Here is a 25,417-nt window from a genome sequence, read left to right as displayed (position 1 = left end):
CGGTACTATACCCAGTGTATTGCTTGAACCTCAATAATTTTGGCCTTGACTCAAATTCATGCGTGATGCTGTCCCACAAAAGGAGTCGGGGTTTGGACCGCGTAGTCGCCGGTATCCATCTGGTAGATTAGACGATCACCGGTTTGCAGACAACCTGTGTACCTGGTTTCCACACATTTAGGTGAATGGGAATGCTCCTGTTTTGGGTGCTCGCTTGCAGGCAGTATGTCTATTGATCCTCTGTGCCAATCCCAAGACATCGCTGATCTCTTACTAGTAACAGTCCGTGAGCGTGTTGATCCCCCTTCGATCTGATCTGAAGCCTTGTTTACCGAGTGACAGGCTTGTGAGCGATTCACAAAATAATGGATGAAGTACATAGAATATAAGGAGCACCAGCCCAATTGATCATGATCTCCGACTGAATGTGATTTGCCAGGAAATCTCCGCCTGCACGCGGAGCTTAATTGAGAGCACTCCGGACTCACCGCACCGAGAGCATCACCTCGATATCACCACTTTCTCTATCGAAATTGTACACCATGAATTAACTAAATTCGACCTTTGAGGTCTGTGAGCTGTCACGGGGCTTTGTGCTACACTTGGACCTCGGATTTCAGCCTCATAACGGATCAGACCCCATATGATAATCGGTGAGTAGAAGATCCTGAGGTCCTTCTGCCAGTGGTAGCTGTGGTGGTGAGGACTCGCACTATGTATATTTATTTGAGATTTCCCAAGGTGGAAACCCGATTTTTTTTACAAAACATGAACGAGCAAGCATCATCCCTAACTTGAATCACTACTACCAATAGATGGCACCTATCATCGTGCATTCAGTGTTGGTCATACGCAATTGAAACACCTAACAGCAAACTGACCTTTACTACTGCTTGCCCGGGTGGCTCTTCTTGCAATGTGCAGCCAAGTTGTATTCGCGTGTGAACGTCTGGTTGCAGATGTCACAAGCAGAATTGATTCTGAGGTGCTTTTCTTTCACGTGCCGCACGATGCTCTCTCTATTGAGCTTCGTACCACAGGACTCCCATTGACAAGAAAAGCGCAACTTGTCTGCACCTCGAATGCCATGGTCCCTGAGGTGAGCAGGAAGCTCATACCCACAAAATAGCTCGTTGCAGTGTATTCCTGGTGCATCACCATCCCACATACACAGGAAGGTCTCACTGGGGAGACGGACAACCTACAAGCACCTTTTTAGTCGCAACTATGTAAAGTCAGAAGAGTGAAACTTACACGCCCAAGTGAAGGGACGACTCCAGAAGGTCCCTTTTCTGTACGACTGCTAGGGGGGGTTGACATATTGACCTAAATCGTCACTGAGTTAGCGATGTACAATCAGAATGTTAAGCACTCACAAGCTGCAGTTCAGAGGGGCGTTCGGGGGATACTACTACTACGTCGAGGGCGTAGTTGTATGTATTGCAGTACTGAGACGGTTCGACCCATATTTATTGAGGAGCTCGCCAAGTGGGCTGTCGATCCATCTATGCGAATGGCAGGCTGTTTGGATGCCAGATGATTAGACTTGGAGGAAGAAAACGTGGATCTGTTAGTGAGCGCCAGGACTATCCAGGACTGATTCATGGAATGGTACTTTCCCAGATGTATTTTGCTGTAGCAAAGCGGCAACCTGAAACCACACACGTGTGCTGGTGGTAGCTTGCTGATGCATTTTGTCCTGAAGTAGCAAAGTGGCGAGTCGTACGCACCAAATATACCTTGGTTGACAGTTCTGGGCCTATTGAGTAGAGTTTCAATCTTGCCGAACTGTAGTCCTTTAAAGTCTGGCAGGGTGCCAGATACTTACGCCTGGAGGGTATACTAGGATATACTATCAGATTCTTTGATTGATGCCGGCCCAACAAATCCATTCGGATCAAATTTACACACATCAGTTGGCAGTAACAATCAGGACTGTGAGCCCCCGTGCCAAAAACATTTTCCAAATCACGCAATAAGATATTCTATACATAGGTCAATGGACGATATCACATATCAGTATCAAGCGCTGACTCGATAAAAATATATTGACAGATGTAAACCATGGCGACAATACCTTTGCCATGCACAGCTCCTTCCAAATCCACGGATGAATACCCCATGGCAAGCTTTATCTGCAAGCCAGGACAATCGAGCCTTCATTACAACCGCGCGCTTTGTGTGTGATCCTGGGGTGTAGTCGCCACATCCCAGTTCGGTTGTGACTGTATGCATTGTCAGTGCCGTCGTAGTGCAAATAGAGAACCTCAATGAAGTGAAGTATGAGAGAGAAAGGACCAAAATTAACAAATGCTTGCCTCGTACTCCTCAAGAGTGTCTTTTGGTATGCTAGGAATCCAACGGCTGTCGGCCGTTGTTGTTCTGGACTTTTATGCCAATCTATTGCAACTTGCCACGCAAAGGGCCCTGACATAGTTGCAGTCTGAGATGGTACAAATACAGAAGGTAGGGTTGGAGAATAAAAATTCCTATATAAACAAGGTAAGTATGCGAAAGGGATCCGTGTAGTGCAGGAGTGGTAGTATCAAACAGCGCTGGACAACAGAGCGCTCACCGTAATCTGATTATGTCAGCAGATATCGGCTGGTGTGAGCGTTCCTTTTAGAAAAGGCAAAGTGTAAGTGTATTCTCATTAGAATAGCCTGTAGGGGGACCCCCCTCACAGACCTTACAGATTTAAAGTGTATTGGGGGGCAGACTCTTGTTGAACTTCAAACGGTAACGAAATGACACCCAGCATAACGGCACACCCTCCCAAAGCATGAAATCATATGCTATCCTGCGTTATTTTTGCCTATGGGAACTCATCCAATAAATACTGGCTGCAGTTAGCAAATCATCTCGATACTACAATATGTACTTACAACTATGCCCTCAACGTAGTGTCTCCGAACCCCCTCTGCACTGCAGCTGAGTAAAGCAATCACCATGTCAGCGTTTCAGCTTGCAAATGGCGCCATTCTGAACGAACACAGGACAATGTGGTTTTGGTTTTGATTTTCTCGAGGATGGTCTAAAGGGCCTCTACATGCATAACAACCGCACGACGATGTTTTATTCAAGTGCATACCTTTGTGATTCTCATCGGTGAGTAATGACATGTATCAACTTGTCAACCCCCAAACTCCTAAGCGTCTCTCCTTCCCACCACCCCCTTCCGGTTGTCCCAATGGATCACTTGCCCCCTTGAAACCCTACACAAAGTCAGAGATATCAATGGACCGATACGGGCCGGTGGCGCGGAACATGCCAGGCTTGATACACGGATTGCGGATAGTAGAATGGTCGCCACATCAGGTTGAGATGTTGTGAGTGAGGATGAGATGGAAGGTAAGGTATCGTCCAGGGATACGGTATCTGCACCGTGACTGCCATGTAGGTATATGAAGCAAAGCACTGTGCCCCGAATTCAAGTCAAAAACAATGCTCATGGCGGGTAAAAATAGACTTACGACGTAGGCCCAGGTATACCGCCGACATTACACAGCGGAGTAAGGACTGCTGCGTCAACTTCTTCATAACAGGGTGCTCAATAATCACCGCGATGCTTGTGGTAGAAGCGAGAATCTATATACCTTCAAATACATCTCGTCTCAGCTGGGGGCACAGGAAAAAAGGGATTATGCAAATCTCCGAGGGTGCAAAAAAACAAGAGGATCGAGGGATCGACACCAAAGAGAGTTTGGGCTCTCCCAGGATAGATGCGAAGGAAGAGTTTCCATGTTCTTTATGGCTAGGGGACAGCGTTTATTTAATTATGAGTATTTACGAGGACAAGCCCTGAGCTGTACATACCTATCAGGGAGTGCACACAAGCGCTAAAGCTATGCATCGAGTTAAGATAAGCAACCAATTGCAGATAGTCATCTAGAGCTCACTCTTTACACGGTTGGCATCACCTCAATATTCTTAGGCTACCGGAGGAACCGAGACGAGTGAAGAAGGCACAGCAGATCATGAAGCTTTGAAGACGCGGCCATGTCACTGAATTTCAAATCGAAGCGACAAGAGAACAAACAGGAACAAAGAACGAATTTAGGTCCGGTCAAGATTGGGAGACTATAGAATGCATACCTCGAGGTGCACGGTGTCCTGAAGTGTTATTACCAAAATACTGCGATTCGGACTTCTAAACCCTCGTCATGACCGTTCACCACTAAGACGAGGATATATAAGCCATGACTTGTATGAAGCCTAACTTTTTGACTCTAGACCAAACAACCACTGTTCAACTTATAAGTAGTCCGTGCTTTTCATTGGTGATTGAAACTGTGACTTTCTGAACTTCCTTGTTAAACAGTTCTTATATATACTGCCCCCGTCTGCCACCCACAGCAGCTCCTAGATACATAGTCCCCAATCTGTCCCATGAGCCAGGATTGAAGCTATGTAAGTAGATTTTCTCGCACGCAGTGCATCGTGCACTTGTATTAAGGATAAAAGATTGGTCCACAGAAGATATTCCGCATCAAAAAGTCTGGTGGGTTGTTCTCGCATATATAGCCTACGATCGGCCTTATTTGAGTCCCTAAGTTGCAGGGTTATGTCTGCCTACACCAACGAAATCCAAAACAAAACAACCACAGCGCCCCGCTACACAATGCGAGGTCATACTGGTTGGGTACGAGGTGTCGTACACCCGCCCGGCGGAAGGCGTATCATCACGTGTTCAAGCGACGGTTCACTCCGACTATGGGACCTGAAGAGCGGCACACAGATGGGCGATGACTGGCGAGATGAAGGGGACGACGGAGATGATGGAGATCAAGTGTTCGCGATCGCGTTGTCTCCAGTCGGCGATACTGTTGCAAGCGGAAGTTATGACGGGACAGTGAGGTTGTGGGACACAGAGACGGGGGAGGTCATCACCAAATGGAAAGGGCACACAAAGCGTGTGCGATCTGTGTGCTGGAGCTCAGATGGTGAGCGAGTCGTGTGCGGATACCACGACGGAGCGGTGACAGTGTGGGATGTCAAGACCGGGAAAAGCGTCCTGGGTCCAATTGAGACTGGGCACGAACATGTGTTGGCGGTGATCTACTCGCCCGATACCACAAAGATTGCAACAGGAGGCTTCAATGAACATGCAATAAAAATCTGGGATACCAAGACGGGCGAGCTGCTTTCCACAACCAAACACGATTCACATGTATCCAGCTTGGCATGGACGTCGAATGGAAAGAAGCTTATATCTGGGTCACAGAACGGCCTGATTAGAATATTCGACACTGCCACTTGGCAGCAGATTGCCATTCTTGAGGGTCATCAAGATGTGGTCTTCGCGGTCTCCTTATGTCCGAACGACCGACTCCTTGCAAGCGCGTCATGGGATGCAACAGCGCGTCTGTGGAATCTTGAGACGAACCTTCCAGTCGGGTCTCCGCCCCTCCAGCACCAAGAATTTGTGGAATGCCTAACGTTTTCCGCTGATGGAAAGCTTCTTGTCACGGGTTCCGCTGACCACGATGCGTACGTTTGGGATATCCATGCCATCCTGAAAGACGCTGGTCTTCAAGACCTCCTTTCCAGTCCTGATGTGAGTGTGAACATATCATCCTTCCTATCTCACTGACATGGACTCCAATAGAAGGTATATAGTGTACCATGGGTCTTCGGTAAAGACTACGCTAATGTCCCACTCGCAGGTTACAGCTGTGAAGTCATCATCTAATGTATGTGACGTATTTCTCAGCCTTTTCATTTTCATATCAACATTTTTAGCGGGGTCCTACGCGACGTGCAGCTCAACTCAAGGGTGCCCACCGACTATCCCCGGGCTTTTTCGATGACGCGAGAGAAGGCGCCTATGTGAGTCGCCTGTATTTCTTAATCAGTCTTGTTCTGACATTGAGCTCTCAGTCTTCCACGACACGCAGTACCCGTCCTCGTTCCTTTGTTCGTCGCCGGCCCTCCTCGGGGTCACGTCCACGTGTACTCGGGCAGCTTTTCTTCACTCTTTGGCCGCTCTCAACCCAACGCCGGGGAAGCAACCAAACAATCGCAACGCCATCGGCGAACCATTTTTACTCGTCGCGGTCCTCGCGTCGTTGAAGTTCCTACAGTACGGGACAAACAGGTATTTCTTTCTTCTTGTATGTTTCCAATCACCGAAATCCAACGATTTATGTATAGGCATTATTCGTTGCTCGGCGGCCAGAACGACATAGCGACAAGGCACAGCAGCAGCGAACCAAATCGCAAGACCAAGCCCAGGCGTCGACATCGCAAACTCAGCGTACCGCTACCTCCACGTCCACGACTTCTCCAGCAACTGTGAAAATACGACCCATCCCATTGCTGGCTCGGTTTGTACTTTTTATCTGCTGTGCATCTCCCCCACACGCCGATGGTCATTAATACAAACACAACGTATGGGTAAATATTTCATCTTCGCATCTAGTTCCTATCTTGCCGTACACGTCTCTCCCTGCTCCAATATCCAATATCCAATTCTGTCTCAAACCTAACGGCGGCCGCACTTTGCACATCAGTTTACACACATGGTGATATTGATGGCAAGCAGTACATATCAGACACACTCGATTTACACAGACGTTGAATTTCCCCCGTACGCATGGACTACGGTAGGTTGGGAGTTTAATGAGGGAGGTTAACACACCCGCACAGCTTTTACACCACTCTGTCCAAGCGCTGAGCTTGCCATGGTGTGAATGCACTCATTGGTTCGCAGAGCGAGCTTAACAGAACATGCGAAGGGCTTGGGATGCGTTTATCCACGCCAGTGAAGGATGTGATAAGATATGTGCGCGGCATACCTGATCAGGGGTCAAACTCGGGGGTTAATCGCAACGTCATTCTCGATGGCCTCGGGCATATCCAAAACAGTGACACAGCGGTGAATATCCAGACGGAGGCGTCAGCGAGATGTAGACCTATCCAATTAAAAGCATGCGAACGGCTGTTTTATTTAATTGTTAATCGACGCCTTCTGAGTTGTGCATACCTGGGCAAACATGCAGAGAAGTAAGTAAGGGATCGTTGTTCTCATTTAAGTCATAACAGGATATTCGCACGACGACAGTGCTAGCGGTGCTATAAAAATGAAGGTCCCATTCATGCAAGGACAAATACCACATACTGTCGAATATGAGCTTGCAGTTGATTGGGTTTTGCGAGTATGCGCTTCAGGAATCGGTGAGTCTCAGTCTCCTTGATCGGGTTGTAGACATCCGAGTCCATGGCGGAGCGACTGCCAGTAATATGTTGGATGCCAGTGAAAATAGTCACCATTAATGGTGACTCGCCTTCACCTGGTACAATAATGTTCTAGTCTTCCACAATCGCTTCTCGTTTTTCCTGCGTCATGACTTTCCGCACAGCCGTCTCCCACATCACGTCGTTAATCCCCTTCGCCTTCCAAAGTTGTTCTCGCAAGTTCTCTACCTCAGCTTCAAGACTAGCAACGCGCGCACTCGATGCTTCCGAGGTGCTAATCGCGTTCGGTTGTACGAAAAACGCGTAATCTCGTTGAAAGTCGGCCTCGGGGTAATCGTAAGCGCTTGGTATGCCTCCAGGGGTCTTATGGGGGCAAATATCAACATAAGCAGAGTACCCATTACAGCAGAAGAAAAATTTACCTCGTCCTGCACGGGAAGCATCATTGTCACTTCGTGCGCCTCCCTTAACTTTGAATCTTTTATGCGGTGGAACGGCACGACAGGGCGCATAGGAATGATATCTTTCGCATCGGCGGAACTTCCAAGACCGAGGGACAGGCTGATGTGTCCGACAAGGTCAGGCGGTTTGAGCATGGTCGCGAGATGGGATATTGACATGCCCTTGTACGTCGAGATGGTGCGAAGGAGCTGGTGGGAAGCAATGTCGTAGATGTGGATGAGCCCCGTGGAAGTGCCCACAAGAAGAAGAGAGCTGGTGAGGGAGATGGTGAGAACTGTTATTGGTTGGCTGTGTTCGAGACCCGTCAGCTAGCTATACGCATTAAGGAACGTGCGAGAAAGTCGTACCCGACTGTTATGAGACACTTTCGACTATTGCTGTCCTCGTCGGCGACACGGATGAGATCGCTGACGCCTGCGCCTCCGACGGCTTCGATTGTCTGACCAGCGTGTTTTTCGGTTCGCTGGCGGAAAAGGTTGACCTGGTATATGGAGCCATCCAGTGAAGCAGCGAAAAACAAGCGTTCGGTGATGTCCCAAACTGTTGATGATATGGGTTTAGGGAAGTGGAAGGTAGTCAACAGCGACTGAGAAGACAGATCCCAGAGCTGTATATCGAAGGTGAACAAAAGGTAGCCGTAGCTAGAAAAACGAGCTCACCTTTACAGTATGATCGAGGGACGCGGTGAGCACGCGACAAGTAGGGAATGCGCCGAGACCGCAAACGATGTCTTTTACTGGTAGGGTGTGGTCTGATAGCGTACAATATGGGGTCGGAAGCTCGTTTTGCGTGTCATCGTCGACGAGTCTACATTGTTGTCAACAGTGCAACAACGACAAAAAAATCGAAACACACCTTGCCACGGACCAAATGCTAACAGCAGAATCTTCACTACCTGAAATAAGAGCAGCACCGTCATGGGTGAATTTGAGGACATTGATGCGGCGATAGTGGGCGTCCCAGGAGTTGTACAAGATGCCTGATGCGACCTGCCGTCCAAAATTGAGTCGAGACCTAACATATTATAATTTATGACGCGCCTCCCAGAGATAGATTCGGCCTTGGCTTGTCCCTCCCGCGCAGAAAGTTCCCGAAGTATCCACAGCAAGGCAGGAAGGCTTTTCAGGAAGGATTATTTTAAAAGCGAGTTGGTCCTAAGATACATTGAGAAAGGTGAAAGCTGTATTAGAAACACAATACCTACTTTTTGGAAGTTGTAGACGTTTAGAACTGATTTCTCTTGTTGTGCCGCAAGTATGAATCCTCCTTGGCCATCGCGCGTTTCGACGAATGATATGCAGTGTGGTCCAGAATTTGATTGTTTGAAGGAAGCAAGCGAGGTACCAGTCTGGACGTCATGTAGAACGATTGCACCTGAACCAGAGCCAGGGGTCTGGGGTGCAGCAGCACATAGAACCACTTCCTGCATGAGAGCCTGAGATCGGTGTCCCCTAGATAAGGCAAATATCACTCATGAGAGTTCGGAGGCAATAGAATGTCATAGACTCTCAGCCTGTTCTGCTGTGGAACGTCGACGTTCTCTAGCTACTTCTTATACTAGTCTGCCTAGACAACCACTGCTCTTGACGTTCTAGATACTCTCGGTCGACATCAAGTATGGCCAGCAACCTTTACGAAACACTTGGCTTGAGCAGAGATGCTACTCCAGACCAGAGTACGTAGTCAAACACACAATGATCATAGGTCGAGTCTCGTAAATTCACAACCCTGACCGCAGTTCGCAAGGCTTATAGGAGGAAAGCCTTAGAAACTCATCCCGACCGCTTGCCTCAAGGCGCTTCTCCAGCGCAGAAATCGGCATCAGAGGAGATGTTCCGTAAGGTGACGCGCTCATTTCTTCGAAGCACATTGAACTCATCAAGTATTTTAGGTCAATAACGCTTACGAAGTCCTCAGCGACCCAGAAAACCGCAAGGTTCGTGTCGCTTGTACTATTTTATATCTTATTCTAACTATCTCTCAGGCCTATGACCAGCACGGAGTATGGCCTCCCCCAACTACCCAGGAGAGTTACACGCAAGGCAACTGGCAAGGTCCTACTAGAGAGCCCTTCCAAGATCCATTTTTTCAAAACTCCTTTTCCCGACATCCATTTTTCGGTCCCACTCATCAAGCAGACCCATTCTTCCCTTCACGTCAACAGCACTTCCATGACTTCACAGACCCCTTTATACTCTTCAATCGGATTTTTGGAGATTTCCACCAAGCCTTTTCGAGAGATCCTTTCGGTGATCCATTCGGCCATCGGGATGATGGCTTTTTTGGCCGAGGGTTCATGTCTCCAATGTCCATGCCTCACATGACGAGTTCGCCGTTTGGATTCCTCACCGGCGGAAACGTAAATGCATACAGCTCTTCTTCCAGTGGGGGATTCGCTGGTGGCCCGAATGGCTCTAGATGGGTTTCTGAGAGCCACACAACTTCTACTGTGAACGGCGTTACCCACAGCAAAGCTGTTCGTAGAGATTCACAAGTAAGTGATGTTGATGTTTACTTGTCTATCACTATTTTGACTATCGTTTGTTATTCATTAGGGAAACGAGCACGTCACCTACTCATTCCCAGATGGTACCGAGCGCCGCCTGATCAATGGGGTCGAGCAATCCTCAAACTCTAACCTTCCCCCATCTCATCATAACCGTGCCATCGCTGCACCGCCGCCAAGTCAAGACCCTTCGCCATATGATACTGTTATCCCTCCGCCAGCTCCAAGATCCACGCGCTCATCACGGTCCATTCATTCCAGGATCCCGGGACTACGCAAGGCAACCCTCATGATCCTAACCCTACATACTCGATGCAGCCACAGGCGCCTTACCCCCTCTCAATATGCGGATCCAAATTCGTCTGGTGCGTACAACGGTTTGCGTGCGTTTAAGAACGCTGACTCGCAGTCGTGTATCTCTTTTACAGGACATCAGAAGAACAGGAGCCATGGTAGCGTAGACGGGGCGCAGGGTGGGTCTGCGTGGAACTTTTGGAAGTGAATGAAGCTGTGATCAAGATGATGAAGTTATTGTCTCCATACCTTGGCCGTTCACTCTGATTGCTGATGATTCTGCGATGTATTTTTTAGTTAGTTTGTTTTCATTCTGCCAGTGTTGTACTCTCGTCCACTGTATGCTGTGTTCCACTTTGTTACCTCCCTATGGGCTCCGGACTCGGTCATTTCTTACTGATATAGTAAGGCTACTGACAATGGAAGAATTAATTTTGCTCATACACATCGAAATTTTCCAAGTTTCGTTAATCGTTAATACACATTGCACCGCGATAAATCCAAAACCAATGCCAATACTTCAATCTCACTGCTCACAACCCTTCAAAGAAGGACAAATCTTGTGCAGTCAACCCACCCGTCTGAACCGACTTCGCAGGAGGTCTCTCGGCTCGCGACGACGGTGACAACGATGCAAATGATAACAGCGGCTGGGACAACGGCGCAGGCGGCGGGGACGGCGACAACTGAGGCACCATCGTAGACAGCACCTTCGGTGGCGGAGATCCAAACTTCGGCGCCGACAATGCCGCGCCGCTATCGCTCAACAGGTCCAGATCCCGACCAAGTGACGGAGAAGTAGATGGTGATGGCAGCATGGAGTGCCTAGGATGCGCATTCACTGGTGACGGCCACTGCCCGCGCTGTGTGGCAGCATGATCAAGCAGACTCTGCGTGCGTATGTGTATGGATGTGCCAAACTGCGAGCTTGGCATTGCTGCTGCTGCTGCTCCAACCACCTTTGAGGGCTTTGCTGGAACAGGCGGTGGGGACGGCGTACGTATTCGCGATGAAGTCACAAAGTCGTCAAAGTCGTCGAAAGACATTGACGTCGATGACTTGGCGGAGTTCAGTGCTTGTGTAGAGGATGGTGAATTGAGAGATGAGTCCATGGACTCGCGTGGTGCCGGGAAGGGATCTGTACGAGGGAGGGTTGAGAAAGCGGAGAATGAGTCGTCGTCATCATCGTCTTGATATGTGGCTGCTGCCCAGTCGGTGCTCGGGGATGATGTGAAAGAAGTAGCCCCCAGCATGGGATGCGCGCTAGGTCGTGGGGTTTGCGGGGGTGAGACAGGGGGTGGCAGGAGTGGTGGTATCGAGAGCGCAGAAGGCGCCTTGGGTGGCGGCGGGAGTTGAAAGGGTGAGTGCGTTCTTGAGGATGGTTGAGGTAGGGAGGGTATTGCAGGTGGTATTATTGGGTTGGTGTAAGCAGAAAAAAGTCGCATTAATTGGTGAAGATGGTTTTGGAGGTACTGCTGGGCTGTGCGGACGCGATAACGACATCCCTGTCACTGGGGACAATGGTGGCGGCGGGAATAGAGAACGAGCCGAAGTATGCTGTGGAGAACCACGCGCAGGCTCCAGCGTAATGCCCAAGCCACTCAGACCGACAGAAGGAGGTCGGCTGGTGTTCACAGATGAAGGTTTTGGTGGTGGTGCGATTGGTGGTGGTGCGAGTGGGGGTGGAAGCTTTGTAGGCAATGGTGTTGGATTTGAATTGATCAAACTCGACAGCGCTTTCAGCTGGGCATCGTCAGTGCCATCATCGGGGTCGTGTGCACTAGGCACAATATCGGAAAGGAAATCAAGGTCATCTGTTGACAGAGCAATAGACTTGCGCTCAGATCCAGTGCCTTTGGCACGTGAGAAACGGTTCAGAAAGCGCGAAACGGCCGATGGCGCAGGTGTGACCACTGGAATCACGACATCAGGAGCTGCGGATGAGCTGACTACCGGGGATGAAGGCATGAAGACGGCTGGAGTGCGAGCGGGAGAAATATCACGTTTCTCTGACACCTGGGGCTTCGTGTTCTCAATGCTAGAACGCGCAGATATAGGCGAAGGTCTCGCATTTTCTACCTTTGCATCTGCAGAAGGTATTGATGATGATGCCTTGCGGTTCCAGAACGAGAGCAATCCTGCACCAGGTTTCTTTGGATGAGTTGCGTCAGAAAAAGCAGCGCGTTCGTCTTTCTCTAGGATTCGCCACCCCACAGGAGTGTCATCCACAGGAATATCTTTCCTAGCTTTGATTGATTTCTCCCAGTCCGTCGATCCTTTGGAACTAAGGAGAAGGGCCATTGGGCTCTTACGTGTCAAAGGCATATGCCTCGTGAGCTTGAGCGCGTTATTTACCGCTTTCGCAGTGGCTGTCTGTGAGAACGGCGTTGGAGGGGACAAAGCCATGTCCTCAGGGACCAAGTCGTTTAATAAAATCGTACTGAAGTAAGAGGTACGTAAATTGCACCGTAGAGAAATACCAGGTTATGTACATACATGTTCTCAAGTCCATCAAAACCAGTCCTCCAGTTGCTAGCATCCGAGTCGGACTCTGTCCCTGGCCAGAGCTCACCGGAGACTTCCTGGCACTTCTGAACGAGAGCTGCCATCATTTCGGGAGGCTGAAAACTGGTTATTTAGTTAAGTCGACACACATAAACACCATTCATACCACTGCGCGGTTCAGCTTCTCTTTTTCTTGTCGCGCCGATTCCCATTCATCTGGTGGCTCTTCAGCGCTGACAGACACCTCCGGTGCAGATGTATCCACCCAGGCGGTACCCCAGTCATCACCATCATCTGTTGAGAGGTTTATTGGGTCTGCCCATGCTTCGCCGTCATCCTCAGTTTCCTCCTCTTCATCCTTGACAGATGCGCCGGCTTCAAAACCACCATCTACGTCAGGACTGTCTGGAACAGGGAAAGTAGGATCGACTGCTAGTAGCACTGGGTGAGGCTCCACGGAATCTGGGAGAGCAAGCACTACAGCGTTGTCTTCTTCGCTGGCTGTGGTAGCTGCGGGTACGGGACATATGCCTTCATCTGTCTCTGAATGAATGACCGCTTCTGTTATTCTTTGACGAGAAAAGTTTATCTTTGCGTACGTCGAAGAGCCCCACGCGCCACTATCGTCGATGGAAGGGGTCCAGAGAGCGTCGCTAGTGTGAGATGATTCTAGCAATTGCGTATTGTTGCTTGCAGACCATGATGGAAGTCCTATATCTTCCTCTTGATCCTGAGTTTTACTGCCAACGGTATAGGTCCAGGACGGTGTCGAAATGGGTTTCTTTCGATTGTTTGACCCATCGTCTGGCTGCTCCCAGGTTGTGGCCCAAGGGTTGTCCATAGCAAGCAAGTAAGTCGAGCCGGTTCAGGCTACCACTGAATGAGAATGTTTCAGCCGTTCACTCACGACACTGGGCAGACTCCAGTTTGTCCAGGAGGCAGTTATACATACCCTGATGATATGTCAAGCTCAAAGTGAATTGCATGACATAAGTTGTGGGGGGTCGTGGGAATATTTGAGTTCAAGTTGTTCTAGAACTTTTGCCACTAGAGATCACGCAAATTGGCTGCAGCGTTCAGTACTCAGTACTCAGTAGAATTCAGTATCGACTTGCTCGATCCCAGCCTATGTCGTATAAGATGGCATGTTTATGCTGATGAACTGTCCTTTTGAAGGTCAAGCTAAGATCGATCTGAACAAGGACTTACATTTATCGGTACTACTATCAGTAACCAAGTACTACCATCGGTGGTGTCGTTGCGGCGAATTCAACTCAGTTCGAACTTCGTCAAGGCTGTACTCGAATATGTTCAAGGATTCATCGGAGCCCGATGGACGTGCAACTGCTGGTTGACTTTGGCTCAAGAACATCACCCATCACATGCATCACAGATGGCGGTCCCTTATCATATGCGCTGGATAACATGAGGCACAGCAGATTTACATGACTCAGGGCGTGATCAATGCGATTCGCTGCTGCGCAACAGGGGTTTTCATACGGAGCTTTCAGCCAATCGTGTACAGTGAGAACTACAACTAAACCCCACAGAGTGAAATCTCTATTTTAGCCTCGATCCAGCCCGCGTTTTAATTCAATCAACCCCGCGGCGATATACTTAGCTGTTACGGTTATCCCAGAATCTACGGAAAATTTGGTCCATTTTGGCACGACTATCGTATCAAAGGAAATTATGTTCGAGTAGGGCCTCACTTTTGACTGTAAGCTGGCCGCTGCCAATGGATTTTAGCAGCATGCGCCTATATGAATTATGAATATTTTATTTGGCAAATGGTAAATAATAAAATCATGTAATACGTACCAAAAATGGCATGTGGAAAGTGGCTTGATCCATTTTTGGCACGTGGTAAATAAGAATTGACTGGCGGTGTCAGGTCTCCTCGGACTTCTTCCAAGCTGCTCTTGTCTGATCCCCCTTAGCATTCAGTATTCAGCTGCGGCTGTCTTCGCCATGGCCATGGATACTGCCAACGGTGAACGTAATATATTGGATTGGGATGAAGACCACGTCCACCAATGGCTTTCAAGTCTTGGTTTTCCGCAGTATGAAGCTCAGATCAAAGGTGCTACTCGTATCATTTCCGAAGGTTCAAACGTTAAATACATTCCATATATCAGAGCACAATATATCCGGTGACGTCCTTTGCATGCTAGATGCGGAACATCTAAAGGCAGTCGGGATAAGCACAGTGGGTCAGAGATTGGCCATCCTTAAAGCCGTCTATCAGGCTAAGCTCGCCCACCATGTGCCCGTCGAGGCCGACCACTACATTCCTCCTTGTGCGCACTTCTGTGATGACCGCTACTTCAAAACATGACCTTTTATCTCTAGCCGAAGCGCAAGAACGCTGTGTAACGGTGGAGAAGCTACACGACCTCGTCAAGGAACAAGGTCTGTCATTAACTTTTCCATATCATGGAATTGTACTAAGATCATCCCATGTAACAGCACAAAAAGTTCATTCACTTGAGGAAGACAACAAACGTCTGAACGAAAGATTTCAACTGCTTGTTGAAGAGATCACCCAGGCTCCACTAAAGCGACAACCCTCCTTCAAGTGGGCTCAGTATGTCAACCCTACCAAGTCACCAACCAAACCCGACGTTGAATCTCCCCATCCTTCCCCCCAACAAGTGGAGCCTGATAGTTCTCATAGTCGCGGGATCCAACAAAATCAATCCCACAAGCATCCACCAGCACCTGTAGAGTCACCCGTGCAACCGTCACCTTCAACATCATCATCGCGACCAAGCCGACAAGACAGCACCGACAATCTCAAGAGTTTCAAAGTCAGTTTAGAGGACCCGACATGGAAAGTGCTTCCCGCCGCCCTTAAGAAATACAAGATCAACAACGATCACTGGCAAAATTATGCCATGTTTATATGTTACGGCTCCCCTGGTAAGCAGAACGTTTCTCACAAACAAAAATGACCTAATTTGTCTGCAGGAAGCCGCATCGAGCGATGTCTCAGTTACGATGAAAAGCCTCTTCTACTCTTTCAAAAACTCAAAGACGCAAAGAAGAACCCTGTTTTCATGCTCAAGCACATCAAAGACATCCGTTCTCCCATCGCTGTCGCACAGCAAAAACACGCGTTGCGCAAGGCATCCGTTGCATCTGAGTCATCATCTAGCCAATCAAACAATAAGCCTTCATCAGGGCAGGGCAGGGCAGCCACGCGACCACCAAGATTGGAAGTTAACGACATCGCACCTCCCGCACCCTTGTTAACAGGCATCACACCACAAGCTGGATGGCCAGAGGTCATGTCGCCGGTACTGGAGAAGCAAGAGCAGGAGGTTGTGAATAATCGAGACACATGTTCAACTTCGACGACACTCGTTGGCCATACGAGCACCATAGAAGTTTCAAAAACACGGACCACGAGCACCGCTGATGCGGAAACAGCAAGGAGGGAGATGCCTCCACCAATGTCTGGAGTATCATACGCGGTTGCAATATACCCGTATATGGCTGAGCAGGAAGACGAGTTTGACGTGGTTGTGTAGGTATTTTTTCTACTAACTAGCGTTGGCTATACTCATGTCTCATCTAGTGGTGATACATTCGTCATTTTATCGCGCGCACGAGGGTGGTGGGTGGTACAACGGGACCCGACAGGTTCGGGTGTGGTCGACACCGACACCTCAAAGCAGGGCTGGGTACCTGCAGGTTGCCTGCTCGAGACAAATGTCCCAGTTGCATCCGCTATTGCGGAGGCTACCGCACTTTCCAAGTCAGCAGGATCTCCTGAATTGCCATTAGCAGCTGATTCTAAGACGCCCATCCTCCCCTTGAGCATCATATCGACGAGTTTCCCAGGAATAGCCCTTATGGACTACAAGAAGAAAGGCGAAGAGGAGTTGGATCTAGTGAAAGATGATGCGCTAAGGGTCTTCAAGAAGTACAATCACTGGTCATATGTGAGTCATAGTTTGCCGTCTATGATATGCAGCTCACTTGCTATGCAGGCTGTCAAGGAAGATGGCGGTGATCGAGGATGGGTACCTGTGCGTTTTCGTTTTTCGTTTTTATGGAGCTTCACTAATCTCCTTGCCATTTACTAACTTACTAGTCATGGTTCATTGGCAAAGTGCCTACCCCCGGCGCGGCGCCACCGACGCCGAGTACGAGCTCCGCTCCCGCACTCAGCAGTGGACCCTCCGTCTCCCTCGACGCTGAGGGTGTGAACCAAAATCAGGTTTCACCGATGTCCTCCGCCTTCCCTGTGCAACATAGAAGCGGTGTTGTATAATGTTTCCCCCACAAACTGACAATGACTTCTTTCATGTACATTATTCCATCCTTCACTACTGACATTTTCTCATTCTTGGTTCCTTATTGGGTTGCTTGGTGGTCGATCTGATAGTGATGCTCTTCATCATTCCTAATACCTACACATACTTACATATAACGCATGGTCATACTCTGTCGCCCTCTTATCTGCCAATGACGCAATCATATCTAGCAATCATAATGTGAGTGGAACTTGCATCAACATGCAAGGAATGTGGTGTCACCGATGTACACACCCAGATCATGATTATAGGCCCACAACCTTGACTGCCATGTAGAACCAACATACGCTGTTGTCGCAGGTCGAGTTTTGTGTGCCTGCCGTTTTAGGTAACTCGCAAAACCCGGCCTCCATCACAAATACAGTATTGTGTTGGTCTCGACTTCTCTGTCATACACAATATTGTCCCCTTCGGGGTGACATACGAAAAATTGGAACGATACAGAGAAGATTAGCATGGCCCCTGCACAAGGATGACACGCTTTCCCGGAGTGGTAGACCTACGGGTCTCAATATTTATTTTACTTTTTCTTAGTGCATTTCATTAAGAATGTTTTGCTCTTCAACGTTGGCCAAGCATCCTCAGTGAAAATCAACAAGAATAAGGCAGACAGATAGACGTCTAAGTATAAATTGAGGTAGATGCAAATCTAAGAAATTCGAGACGGCAAAACTCTAATTTTGTGCAAAACGCAAAGATCTAATCTTAGCACGGGCGCATGTATTGGATTCCGAGGTGTAAGGATCTCCAGCAAATCGGGAGGCAGCGAGAAAGATATGGTATCTCTGGGGCCATTTGCGCTGATTTTGTTATATATATAGAGTCAGTTGATAAAATCAGAGCAAAAACAATGATAATATAAGGCAAACCAGCCCTGGGCCTGATGAGAGTCACCGACAGATGCTAATGCCATAGTACTACTTCGCGGATATAACCGAACTCCGAGTCAGTACTTAGACTGATTGGCTGCCAAAATAGTTTTACAACCGTACGATCATGGTGTCTGCAGATTTCGCTGAACGGCCAGTCAAGAAGCTCGTGCTGTTCGATGTCGATGGGACTTTATCGCCCGCACGTCAGGTAATCCAGCTTCCCGACAACTACCACGCTTGATGTCGAGATCTCCCGACAGAGGGCATCTCCAGAAATAATACAGCTCTTGCGCGAACTCAGAAAGCAGGTCGCTATAGGCTTTGTTGGCGGGTCTGATCTCGTCAAGATATCTGAGCAGCTCAGTGTTGGCGATATCAATGGTACAAAGCTTGTCCCTGTTGATTGCTAAGATACTCATACGCATTCGCAGTTCTGGAGGAGTTCGACTTTGGGTTCGCTGAGAACGGCCTTACCGCGTATCGACTCGGAAAGCCGTTGGAGTCGCAGTCCTTCATCAAAACTGTAGGCGAAAAGGACTATCAGGAGCTGGTCAACTTCATCTTGCACTACATTGCTGACATGAACATCCCGATCAAACGGTGAATTTCTATTATCCTTGACTGTCGATCAGTCCTATTCACTTACAATTTTCAGTGGAACGTTCGTCGAGTTCCGCAATGGCATGATCAACGTCAGCCCTATTGGCCGCAATGCAACGTGGGTTCACTTACGTGCTATTCCCTGAACTTGTGCCACTTAACACCGCTGGGCTCCGCAGTGTCCAGGAGCGCAATGATTTCGAGGCTTATGACAAGGTAGTAACATGAGACAATCATTCATCATCATACTCACTTATTCTCTGCAGGAACATCACGTTAGGGCCGACTTTGTGGAAATCCTCCGGGAGAAATTCGGACGACTGAATCTAACGTTCTCTATCGGTGGCCAAATTTCATTTGATGTCTTTCCACACGGGTGGGACAAGACTTACTGCCTTAGACACGTTGAAAAAGATAACTTCGAAGAAATTCACTTTTTCGGGGACTAAGACGAGCAAGGTAAGAGTCCGAGTCTCTTACTAGGTCGTCCCCCTTGACAATTTCTGTAAAGGGGGGTAACGACTACGAGATATTCAGTGATTCTCGCACTGTCGGGCATACTGTCAAGAGTCCTGCAGATACGATGAGAATCTGCACGGAGCTCTTCCTGTCATAATGTGCTTGATGTAAGTTCGAAAGTTTCATGAAGTTGTAAATTCAAAGCGTGGAATTGGGGATAACAGTTACGACTATACCGATGATTCTTCGTTACTGTACATGTACTAGTTTGTAGACGGTCATTGTATGTTGGGCTTGTGGACCATGACGGATTGTGTACATGAGTGAATTCGTACGAATGATATGTCCTTGGGACCTGTTGCCAACGAGGCAAACGTGAACATGATATCTAGTGTTGAGTCAAGGATACCTGTGAGACGATCGACAGCGTGATCATGGTTTGTCGGACGATGGGGACAGAGAGAACAGAGCGGACGGGACGGACATCCAACTTTCATTTGTATACTATCCCTTACGAACTACAGTGGCTAGTGTCTTCTGGTCTATACTGTCCTAGAGTGAGTGCTGACCGAGGAAAGACAGCGATCACACAACTTTAGTACATAACAAGATGGCAAGTAGCGTGATGACGACTCATCAGTCAAGAGTATCGAGAAAAACTTGCATGCCATGGAAAACATTGACGCCGGGGCTGTCATTGTCAAGTGAGATGAGGCAAGGTGATTACGTTAAATAATCAAAGTTGAAGCCGACCAACCGAATCACGTTCACCAGGATCAAGACAAGTTAAGTGAATTGCAAGATAAGTAGGGACTGTACCGGAGTGGAGAAAGTAGGACCGCCTAGTGCTAGTTCAGCCTACGCTGAGCAACAAGCCTTTTCGTGTGCGATCGCAGGTAGAATTGGAACACATCTCGAACGGTTAGATAGAATGTGTGTTGTGCTGTCATAAGTAGTAAGATCTGTCAGGGATGGCACAAAGAAAATGTCGAGGAAAGGACAGTCTTCAGGAACGCGGTGGCAGTAATCAAGCACCACTGCAAGGTTAGGAGGGGAGGCTGAGCAATAGGCAGGCTGTCGCAGAGCATTCAAGACGTTGCTTATAGATATCGGTAAACGAAATGTCTAAGATTAAGACAATTCTCAACCGATATCCTAGGAGACAGGAACCAGCTTTTACGTATCAACAAAATCAGTCCAACACCCCTTTCGGACCAATCTGAATATCTCGAGGTACTTATTCACCTTGCCAAAATGGCCCGCGTCATTACGCCACCCACCCGTCACTATTTTCTTCACCTTCGGAAACACTAGAGAGATGATAAAGGCAACAGCTCTCGGATTTTCGACAGTTGTATCCGCGAGCACGAGATACTGGAGGTCGTTTACACCAACCATCGATGCAGGACGCTCCTCTATTCCCTCCAACACATTTATGTTGAGCGCTAGGTGAGTGCTCCTCAAAGAGGACACTTATTCACCAGTAAGATAAGGCCACGCAGAGTGATCATGGAAGGGTCCGCCTGCGCATATCCGTTATTGAGGTTGATGACCTCGAGGCTAGGCCAAGAGGCACCCATAGTAGCGAACTCTTCGTCTGAGAAACGGATGGGGTTGCCCGTCAAGAGATGAAGCTCTCGCAACTTAGAAAAGCGAAGTAGAGGCTTGATGGTGTCTATATCAATGGATGCACCCGGGAGAAAGGACTCCAATCGAAGAATTTGCAGGGATTCATGTCTCCATTGATTTGACAAGATACTGAAAAACTCCTCCAAATCTTCAGGTGACGACGCATGGCTCGTCGTAATACGCAAATGAGAAGGTGAGGATTGGACCGCCTTAATAAATGCACCGATGGTAGTCAGCCGAACGGAATTCATCCCGAAGCTTTTGATGCGGGAAAAGGGTGGGATCCTAGGAAGAGTAGGATGCGGAAATTGTGAAAAATTGTACGCATGGCCACTCGGGATACTGATGTCCAGTTCGGTCAGCGATGGGTGCCATGCAACGAATGTGATCGCCGCTTGACTGAGTTGATCGCAATGAAGCGTCTGAAGATGAGGAAGGCTCATGATGACATTTGACACAGTGGCCACGATGGGTTCGTGGGACTCGTAACCGAAAAGACGGAAAGATGTTAATTGGGGGCATAAAGCGGGAAGAGGTGAGATAAATGAGATATCGGGAAAGCTGGCAGGATGAACCTCGATAGTGAGATCTCTTAGGGATGGCACAAAGAAAATGTCCAGGAGATGATAGTCTTCGGGTATGAGGTGGCGGCAATCAAGTCGCTGCAAGTTTGGGAGGGGCGGCTGAGCAACAGGTGATTGTCGAAGAGCCTTCAAGACGTTGCGACATACAGGTGCCGCTACATGGAATGTCAAAGACCGGACTCGCGGAACGTATTTCTGCAGAACCTCCCAATCCCTAGTGGTCAGAGCGTTCGTGCGATACTAGCAGTAGTCAGCTGTTAGTGCTCAGTAAAAAAAACTCTGCCGTTATAGACCCTACCTCCAAATGCCACGAGTCATTACTCGTTGAGTACGGCAAGCAATAAACCAAGGGGTGTGGAAAGTATAAGATCTCCCCACAACACATCCAAGGCGGGTTCATGGAATATTTGACATGTCCTCGCGAGAGCCGCAAGAGCCGCGTGCCCAACATTTCCTCCTGGTTTGAAATTAGAAGAGGGCTCATTTACGTGGCGGAAGATCACATAGATGATGTCGTTTAACTGCAGAGCGGGATGCATCGTGAAAACCTGAAAACTCGACAGAAAATATCAAAGAAAGGATGCGATTATCGATAGAAGCTGATTGCACTTGCACTGACTCGCTAGAGTCGGTCAGATTCGCCAATACTGCGATTTTCGACATGGTGGATTAGGTATTACCGTGACTATGACCGGTATACCCACGGATATTTTGACTGACCACAACGTTGAACGTGAGCATGAACCAAGTGCATGAGTTGAACGTATCTTTAGAGCATCATGCTTCTTGAAGTTCTAAATGCTCTTCCGACTATCTTACCCGACGACCTGGCTGCAGAATTGTCAGCCTTCATATCACCATCATCAAGCACTGTCATCCCGTACTACATTCTCCTCAAGATATCCCAATGGTCTCGCTCACCAGCAGGCCTCAAAGCCCTGCAAAGCTCTTCGCTAGATCCTCAGTCTTATTCCATGGTCTCTCTGCTTGCTGGCACGCGAACATCACCAGAAAAGAAGTTTCCTGCATACCTAGCAAAAGATCCAGAAACTGAGCGCCGGCAGGCAGCAAATGACAAGAAGGCGGTGTCTACGGTCGTTAATGGAGCCCTCAGCGTCGCTGGAACCGGGTTTGCAACATGGTGGGCAAGTGAACGTACGGGCCTGCGCCTTGAATGGGTATGAATCTTCCGCTTGGTGTTATTTGATGTTCATAAATGTCTATCCAGAGAGCTTTGTTCGCAACATCCGTTGCTCTCGTTGTTGCCCTTGCAGAAATCATTCTATACATGATATGGGACTCTCGTCGATCAACCAAGAAAACCAAACGTGCTCCGCGCATACTATCAAGGAACGAGATACTCGTAGAAGACTCGGATAAAGCTGACATAGTAGATGCCACCGCAGCTTCTTCCAGCACAGACCCTCATCACTCTGCATTACGCCAACGCCTAGTTCAATCTGCTTCCATTCCTCACGACAGTTTGCGGGAGTAACATGAGATACTCCGTCTCCCGCTATCTCGGCAGGCGAGTATAGTGCGATAGTATCTCACATGTCATCCTGTGAAGTTAACAGTGCCCCAGTATACGCTGTAGAACAGATGGGCGGCAACGAGTAAAGATCAGTGTGATAAAGATGTCTTCATATGTCGGCTGTGTCCCAAAAGATAATCATTTGGTCGAAATCAGAAAAGGTGTCATACGCTCGGTATGTGCCATGATATGAAAGCCACGATGCTGTGGAGTATGACTAGTCGGCTAAGAGTTGTACAGCACAAGCACCAGCTCAGCGAGCCATTAGCCCTTCTTTGTCTTCCTTTTTCTATTCCCCGTGCCACTACTCGCGTCGGAGGCAGGTGGCAATTCAACAGTGCCTCCAGCTGCTTCGGCACTCGCGCCGTCCTCCTGCTCGATCTTCGCCCGAGCTTCCAAGAAGAACATGACATCTCTGACCTGATCCTGGAGATCATCGATCTTAGCCTGATACTCTTGACGCTGCGCCTCCGATTGTGTGTTCGTCTCCTTCATTTTAGTTAGATTCCTCAAAAGTCCCTCACTAACGGCCTTCTCTTCCTTCAATTCTTTTTCAAACTTCCTTGCGAGCTCTGCGACGCGTTCCGCTTTCTTTTCTGCCTTGATCTTGTCCTTGTATACCTCGTTTAATTTTTCTTCCTCTTCTCGACGACATTGTGCTTCGCGTTCCTTCGCTTCTGTCTTGTCCTTTGCTAGGTCTAGACTCAGCTTTTCTACCAAGTTTCGTAGCTCTTCCACCTGTGTCTTCAGCTCAGTTGTCTGTTCCTCGTAAAACAACCGCTGCGAATCCAATTGCGACGTGAGCAGATAGGAATATTCAATTCCAATCGCCTCGATCTTCTCAGCGCTGAGAGAATCTGCATGGCTTGGACCTAATGTGCCGTCATCCCGAGAATTGACACCCATCGAGGACGCAGCGGAAGGAAGCTCGACGAGTTTACCATCCGCTTTGTTCTGAATGAGACGATGAACATAACCATCTCCCGCATAGTCCCACACGCGTTGCGTTTCAAGCTCGAGGGCATAGAGATGAGTTGTCTTTTCGTAGTGTGCGTGTGCATGAGCACGGCCATAACGCCCACAGCCAATATTGCCGCATATCAGGCAGATCCACAAGTTCGTGGTGGAGGAACAGTCGGCACACGTAGAAAGAGAAGTGGTGGCAGTATTTGCAAATGGGATGGGTCGTGAACGTGAGGTAGACGACGTAGGATGTGAGGATAGAAGTGTTTGCGAATATCGACAAACGGGACATCTGGTGATAATCATAAGTCGCTAATAAGGAACTGCCATAAACAGCAGCATACCGGCTGTCGCCCCATTTACTGAGACACATGCAATGGAATGTATGCGAGCAAGGGACTGTGATGAGACCAGTTACAGCCGAATCCATCCTTTCCAGACATACAGGGCAGGTCGGGAGTTCATATACTGATTGAGGCAGACGTGCAGCGGTAAAGGAGGAAATAGAGGCGTCTGAATCTATCTCGACAGATAGAACACGCACAATATGACACGTCTCGGGCTGTAATAGCACTCAGCATCGGGCTAAGAGAAGCGTTAAACCACCTACGTCCATAGAATTGAATGGTTTGCCGTTGTATGCTTCTGCAAATTCAAGGGCTTGATCGTCCTGCCGGAACTTGATGACAGCGATAGAGCGATTCGGAACGGAGTCTCTGAAAATATCCTATAAGCCTTAGAACGTGAATGATTGGATGTAAGTGCACACCGGATGAGGCGAAGGTGGGCCATACCCTCCGCGGCGGGTGCCACGAAAGCGAGGAAGTCCGAAGGTGTCATCCATGCAGGAACTGCTAATACACCAAGCATGAGACCATCTTCTGGAACGGTCTCGCTTGCACTTGCGGCAGAGGGTTCACTAGACTCATCCACATCATTCTGTCGCCGTTCGTTCCGTTGGCGGTACACATGAACTGTGCCCTCAGGCAAATTCGTTGAACCGGACTTCGATGTCGTATTAGGGATAAACTCTGCTGCTGAGGGGCCTGAAACATCAAACCGACGGCTTGAACTCTTGTCCGCGAAATATGTAATTACTCGCACCTCGCCCTGCTTGTTTCTCTTTACCAGCATACATAGCAGAATTTGCACTCTCAAAATCAATCCAGTCGAGCCTTATGGGACCGAATCTGTAATCCTTGTGAGCTGGGTTGAATAAAGCGTTCCTCCTGGCAGTTGGTTTGGGGCGGTTGTAGCGGTAAGCTTTGAAATAAGGCCTTCGGGGTGAAAGTGTAGACAGTGTCAGGATGTGAATCATCAACAATATTTCTGTGCAATGCAAGTCGGATATGATAGCCGTTTAACATACTGTGGGCTTTGGAAAGGAGCCCATTGATATCGCGTAATGTAAGATGGCACCGTGCACGAGCGCTCGCTCAGCGAGGCTAGTCAGCTGAGTGTCGCGGACTCACTATGATCATCGCCACTCC

At 48.6% G+C, this 25,417-nt stretch overlaps 10 protein-coding genes across 10 annotated transcripts; 4 read left to right on the top strand and 6 right to left on the bottom strand.

The window, feature by feature from the left end:
• Window positions 1–528: 528 nt before the first annotated feature.
• Window positions 529–2,539, bottom strand: DFJ58DRAFT_909816 (uncharacterized protein). The gene is made up of 8 exons (XM_041395153.1): window positions 2,267–2,539; window positions 1,912–1,985; window positions 1,829–1,842; window positions 1,731–1,759; window positions 1,377–1,448; window positions 1,255–1,326; window positions 882–1,201; window positions 529–822 (listed from the first exon to the last, which is right to left on the bottom strand). The coding sequence occupies exons 1-7, from the start codon at window positions 2,432–2,434 to the stop codon at window positions 887–889; spliced, it is 744 nt and encodes a 247-aa protein (XP_041250889.1). The 5' UTR covers window positions 2,435–2,539; the 3' UTR covers window positions 529–822; window positions 882–886.
• Window positions 2,540–6,956: 4,417 nt separating this feature from the next.
• DFJ58DRAFT_721031 (uncharacterized protein) lies at window positions 6,957–7,221 on the bottom strand (the record flags this gene model as incomplete). The annotated part of the gene is made up of 2 exons (XM_041384759.1): window positions 6,957–7,074; window positions 7,121–7,221. 2 exons carry the CDS (start codon window positions 7,219–7,221, stop codon window positions 6,957–6,959), a joined length of 219 nt encoding a protein of 72 aa, XP_041250888.1.
• An 87-nt stretch (window positions 7,222–7,308) lies between these two features.
• Window positions 7,309–9,088, bottom strand: DFJ58DRAFT_712824 (WD40-repeat-containing domain protein; the record flags this gene model as incomplete). The annotated part of the gene is made up of 7 exons (XM_041383890.1): window positions 7,309–7,560; window positions 7,620–7,947; window positions 8,007–8,266; window positions 8,319–8,466; window positions 8,515–8,648; window positions 8,700–8,813; window positions 8,864–9,088. 7 exons carry the CDS (start codon window positions 9,086–9,088, stop codon window positions 7,309–7,311), a joined length of 1,461 nt encoding a protein of 486 aa, XP_041250887.1.
• Window positions 9,089–9,151: 63 nt separating this feature from the next.
• Window positions 9,152–10,907, top strand: DFJ58DRAFT_754955 (uncharacterized protein). Its single transcript, XM_041388038.1, has 6 exons — window positions 9,152–9,334; window positions 9,398–9,501; window positions 9,551–9,595; window positions 9,644–10,153; window positions 10,215–10,530; window positions 10,594–10,907. The coding sequence occupies exons 1-6, from the start codon at window positions 9,277–9,279 to the stop codon at window positions 10,665–10,667; spliced, it is 1,107 nt and encodes a 368-aa protein (XP_041250886.1). The 5' UTR covers window positions 9,152–9,276; the 3' UTR covers window positions 10,668–10,907.
• Window positions 10,908–13,934, bottom strand: DFJ58DRAFT_754951 (uncharacterized protein). The gene is made up of 4 exons (XM_041388037.1): window positions 13,131–13,934; window positions 12,956–13,080; window positions 11,972–12,899; window positions 10,908–11,934 (listed from the first exon to the last, which is right to left on the bottom strand). The coding sequence occupies exons 1-4, from the start codon at window positions 13,803–13,805 to the stop codon at window positions 10,993–10,995; spliced, it is 2,670 nt and encodes an 889-aa protein (XP_041250885.1). The 5' UTR covers window positions 13,806–13,934; the 3' UTR covers window positions 10,908–10,992.
• Window positions 13,935–14,872: 938 nt separating this feature from the next.
• On the top strand, window positions 14,873–17,465 carry DFJ58DRAFT_754949 (uncharacterized protein). The gene is made up of 8 exons (XM_041388036.1): window positions 14,873–15,047; window positions 15,103–15,264; window positions 15,317–15,376; window positions 15,434–15,886; window positions 15,935–16,493; window positions 16,545–16,911; window positions 16,960–16,998; window positions 17,064–17,465. The coding sequence occupies exons 1-8, from the start codon at window positions 14,936–14,938 to the stop codon at window positions 17,241–17,243; spliced, it is 1,932 nt and encodes a 643-aa protein (XP_041250884.1). The 5' UTR covers window positions 14,873–14,935; the 3' UTR covers window positions 17,244–17,465.
• Window positions 17,466–18,234: 769 nt separating this feature from the next.
• Window positions 18,235–19,392, top strand: DFJ58DRAFT_754942 (eukaryotic phosphomannomutase). The gene is made up of 6 exons (XM_041388035.1): window positions 18,235–18,366; window positions 18,419–18,539; window positions 18,590–18,758; window positions 18,814–18,876; window positions 18,938–18,974; window positions 19,025–19,392. The coding sequence occupies exons 1-6, from the start codon at window positions 18,283–18,285 to the stop codon at window positions 19,205–19,207; spliced, it is 657 nt and encodes a 218-aa protein (XP_041250883.1). The 5' UTR covers window positions 18,235–18,282; the 3' UTR covers window positions 19,208–19,392.
• A 907-nt stretch (window positions 19,393–20,299) lies between these two features.
• DFJ58DRAFT_674994 (uncharacterized protein) lies at window positions 20,300–21,969 on the bottom strand (the record flags this gene model as incomplete). The annotated part of the gene is made up of 2 exons (XM_041383093.1): window positions 20,300–21,670; window positions 21,763–21,969. The coding sequence occupies 2 exons, from the start codon at window positions 21,967–21,969 to the stop codon at window positions 20,678–20,680; spliced, it is 1,200 nt and encodes a 399-aa protein (XP_041250882.1). The 3' UTR covers window positions 20,300–20,677.
• A 240-nt stretch (window positions 21,970–22,209) lies between these two features.
• Window positions 22,210–22,925, top strand: DFJ58DRAFT_649461 (uncharacterized protein; the record flags this gene model as incomplete). The annotated part of the gene is made up of 2 exons (XM_041381529.1): window positions 22,210–22,608; window positions 22,659–22,925. 2 exons carry the CDS (start codon window positions 22,210–22,212, stop codon window positions 22,923–22,925), a joined length of 666 nt encoding a protein of 221 aa, XP_041250881.1.
• A 123-nt stretch (window positions 22,926–23,048) lies between these two features.
• Window positions 23,049–25,381, bottom strand: DFJ58DRAFT_180150 (uncharacterized protein). Its single transcript, XM_041379074.1, has 5 exons — window positions 25,032–25,381; window positions 24,697–24,973; window positions 24,538–24,643; window positions 24,272–24,489; window positions 23,049–24,219 (listed from the first exon to the last, which is right to left on the bottom strand). The coding sequence occupies exons 1-5, from the start codon at window positions 25,243–25,245 to the stop codon at window positions 23,229–23,231; spliced, it is 1,806 nt and encodes a 601-aa protein (XP_041250880.1). The 5' UTR covers window positions 25,246–25,381; the 3' UTR covers window positions 23,049–23,228.
• Between the last annotated feature and the right edge of the window lie 36 nt (window positions 25,382–25,417).

This window comes from Suillus subalutaceus (assembly GCF_016647625.1).
Source record: "Suillus subalutaceus strain FC151 chromosome Unknown DFJ58scaffold_2, whole genome shotgun sequence".
Classification (NCBI taxonomy): Eukaryota; Fungi; Basidiomycota; class Agaricomycetes; order Boletales; family Suillaceae; genus Suillus; species Suillus subalutaceus.
This window is presented reverse-complemented; position numbering and strand designations above follow the sequence as displayed.

Coding starts and splice junctions, on each gene's coding strand:
- DFJ58DRAFT_754949 (XM_041388036.1), top strand. CDS start 14,936: ATGGCCATGGATACTGCCAACGGTGAACGTAATATATTGGATTGGGAT. Junction 15,048..15,102: donor GTATGAAGCTCAGATCAAAG/GTGCTACTCGTA, acceptor TCCATATATCAG/AGCACAATATATCCGGTGAC. Junction 16,912..16,959: donor AGTACAATCACTGGTCATAT/GTGAGTCATAGT, acceptor CTTGCTATGCAG/GCTGTCAAGGAAGATGGCGG.
- DFJ58DRAFT_754955 (XM_041388038.1), top strand. CDS start 9,277: ATGGCCAGCAACCTTTACGAAACACTTGGCTTGAGCAGAGATGCTACT. Junction 9,335..9,397: donor AGATGCTACTCCAGACCAGA/GTACGTAGTCAA, acceptor CCCTGACCGCAG/TTCGCAAGGCTTATAGGAGG. Junction 10,531..10,593: donor TGCGGATCCAAATTCGTCTG/GTGCGTACAACG, acceptor TCTCTTTTACAG/GACATCAGAAGAACAGGAGC.
- DFJ58DRAFT_754951 (XM_041388037.1), bottom strand. CDS start 13,805: ATGGACAACCCTTGGGCCACAACCTGGGAGCAGCCAGACGATGGGTCA. Junction 12,900..12,955: donor TTTGATGGACTTGAGAACAT/GTATGTACATAA, acceptor CTCTTACTTCAG/TACGATTTTATTAAACGACT. Junction 11,935..11,971: donor CGCCGCCACCATTGTCCCCA/GTGACAGGGATG, acceptor CGCACAGCCCAG/CAGTACCTCCAAAACCATCT.
- DFJ58DRAFT_180150 (XM_041379074.1), bottom strand. CDS start 25,245: ATGATTCACATCCTGACACTGTCTACACTTTCACCCCGAAGGCCTTAT. Junction 24,644..24,696: donor GCCCACCTTCGCCTCATCCG/GTGTGCACTTAC, acceptor GGATATTTTCAG/AGACTCCGTTCCGAATCGCT. Junction 24,490..24,537: donor AACCATTCAATTCTATGGAC/GTAGGTGGTTTA, acceptor GTGCTATTACAG/CCCGAGACGTGTCATATTGT.
- DFJ58DRAFT_909816 (XM_041395153.1), bottom strand. CDS start 2,434: ATGTCAGGGCCCTTTGCGTGGCAAGTTGCAATAGATTGGCATAAAAGT. Junction 1,449..1,730: donor TGTCAACCAAGGTATATTTG/GTGCGTACGACT, acceptor GAACCGTCTCAG/TACTGCAATACATACAACTA. Junction 1,202..1,254: donor TCGTCCCTTCACTTGGGCGT/GTAAGTTTCACT, acceptor AGGTGCTTGTAG/GTTGTCCGTCTCCCCAGTGA.
- DFJ58DRAFT_754942 (XM_041388035.1), top strand. CDS start 18,283: ATGGTGTCTGCAGATTTCGCTGAACGGCCAGTCAAGAAGCTCGTGCTG. Junction 18,367..18,418: donor CTTTATCGCCCGCACGTCAG/GTAATCCAGCTT, acceptor ATCTCCCGACAG/AGGGCATCTCCAGAAATAAT. Junction 18,877..18,937: donor CCTATTGGCCGCAATGCAAC/GTGGGTTCACTT, acceptor TGGGCTCCGCAG/TGTCCAGGAGCGCAATGATT.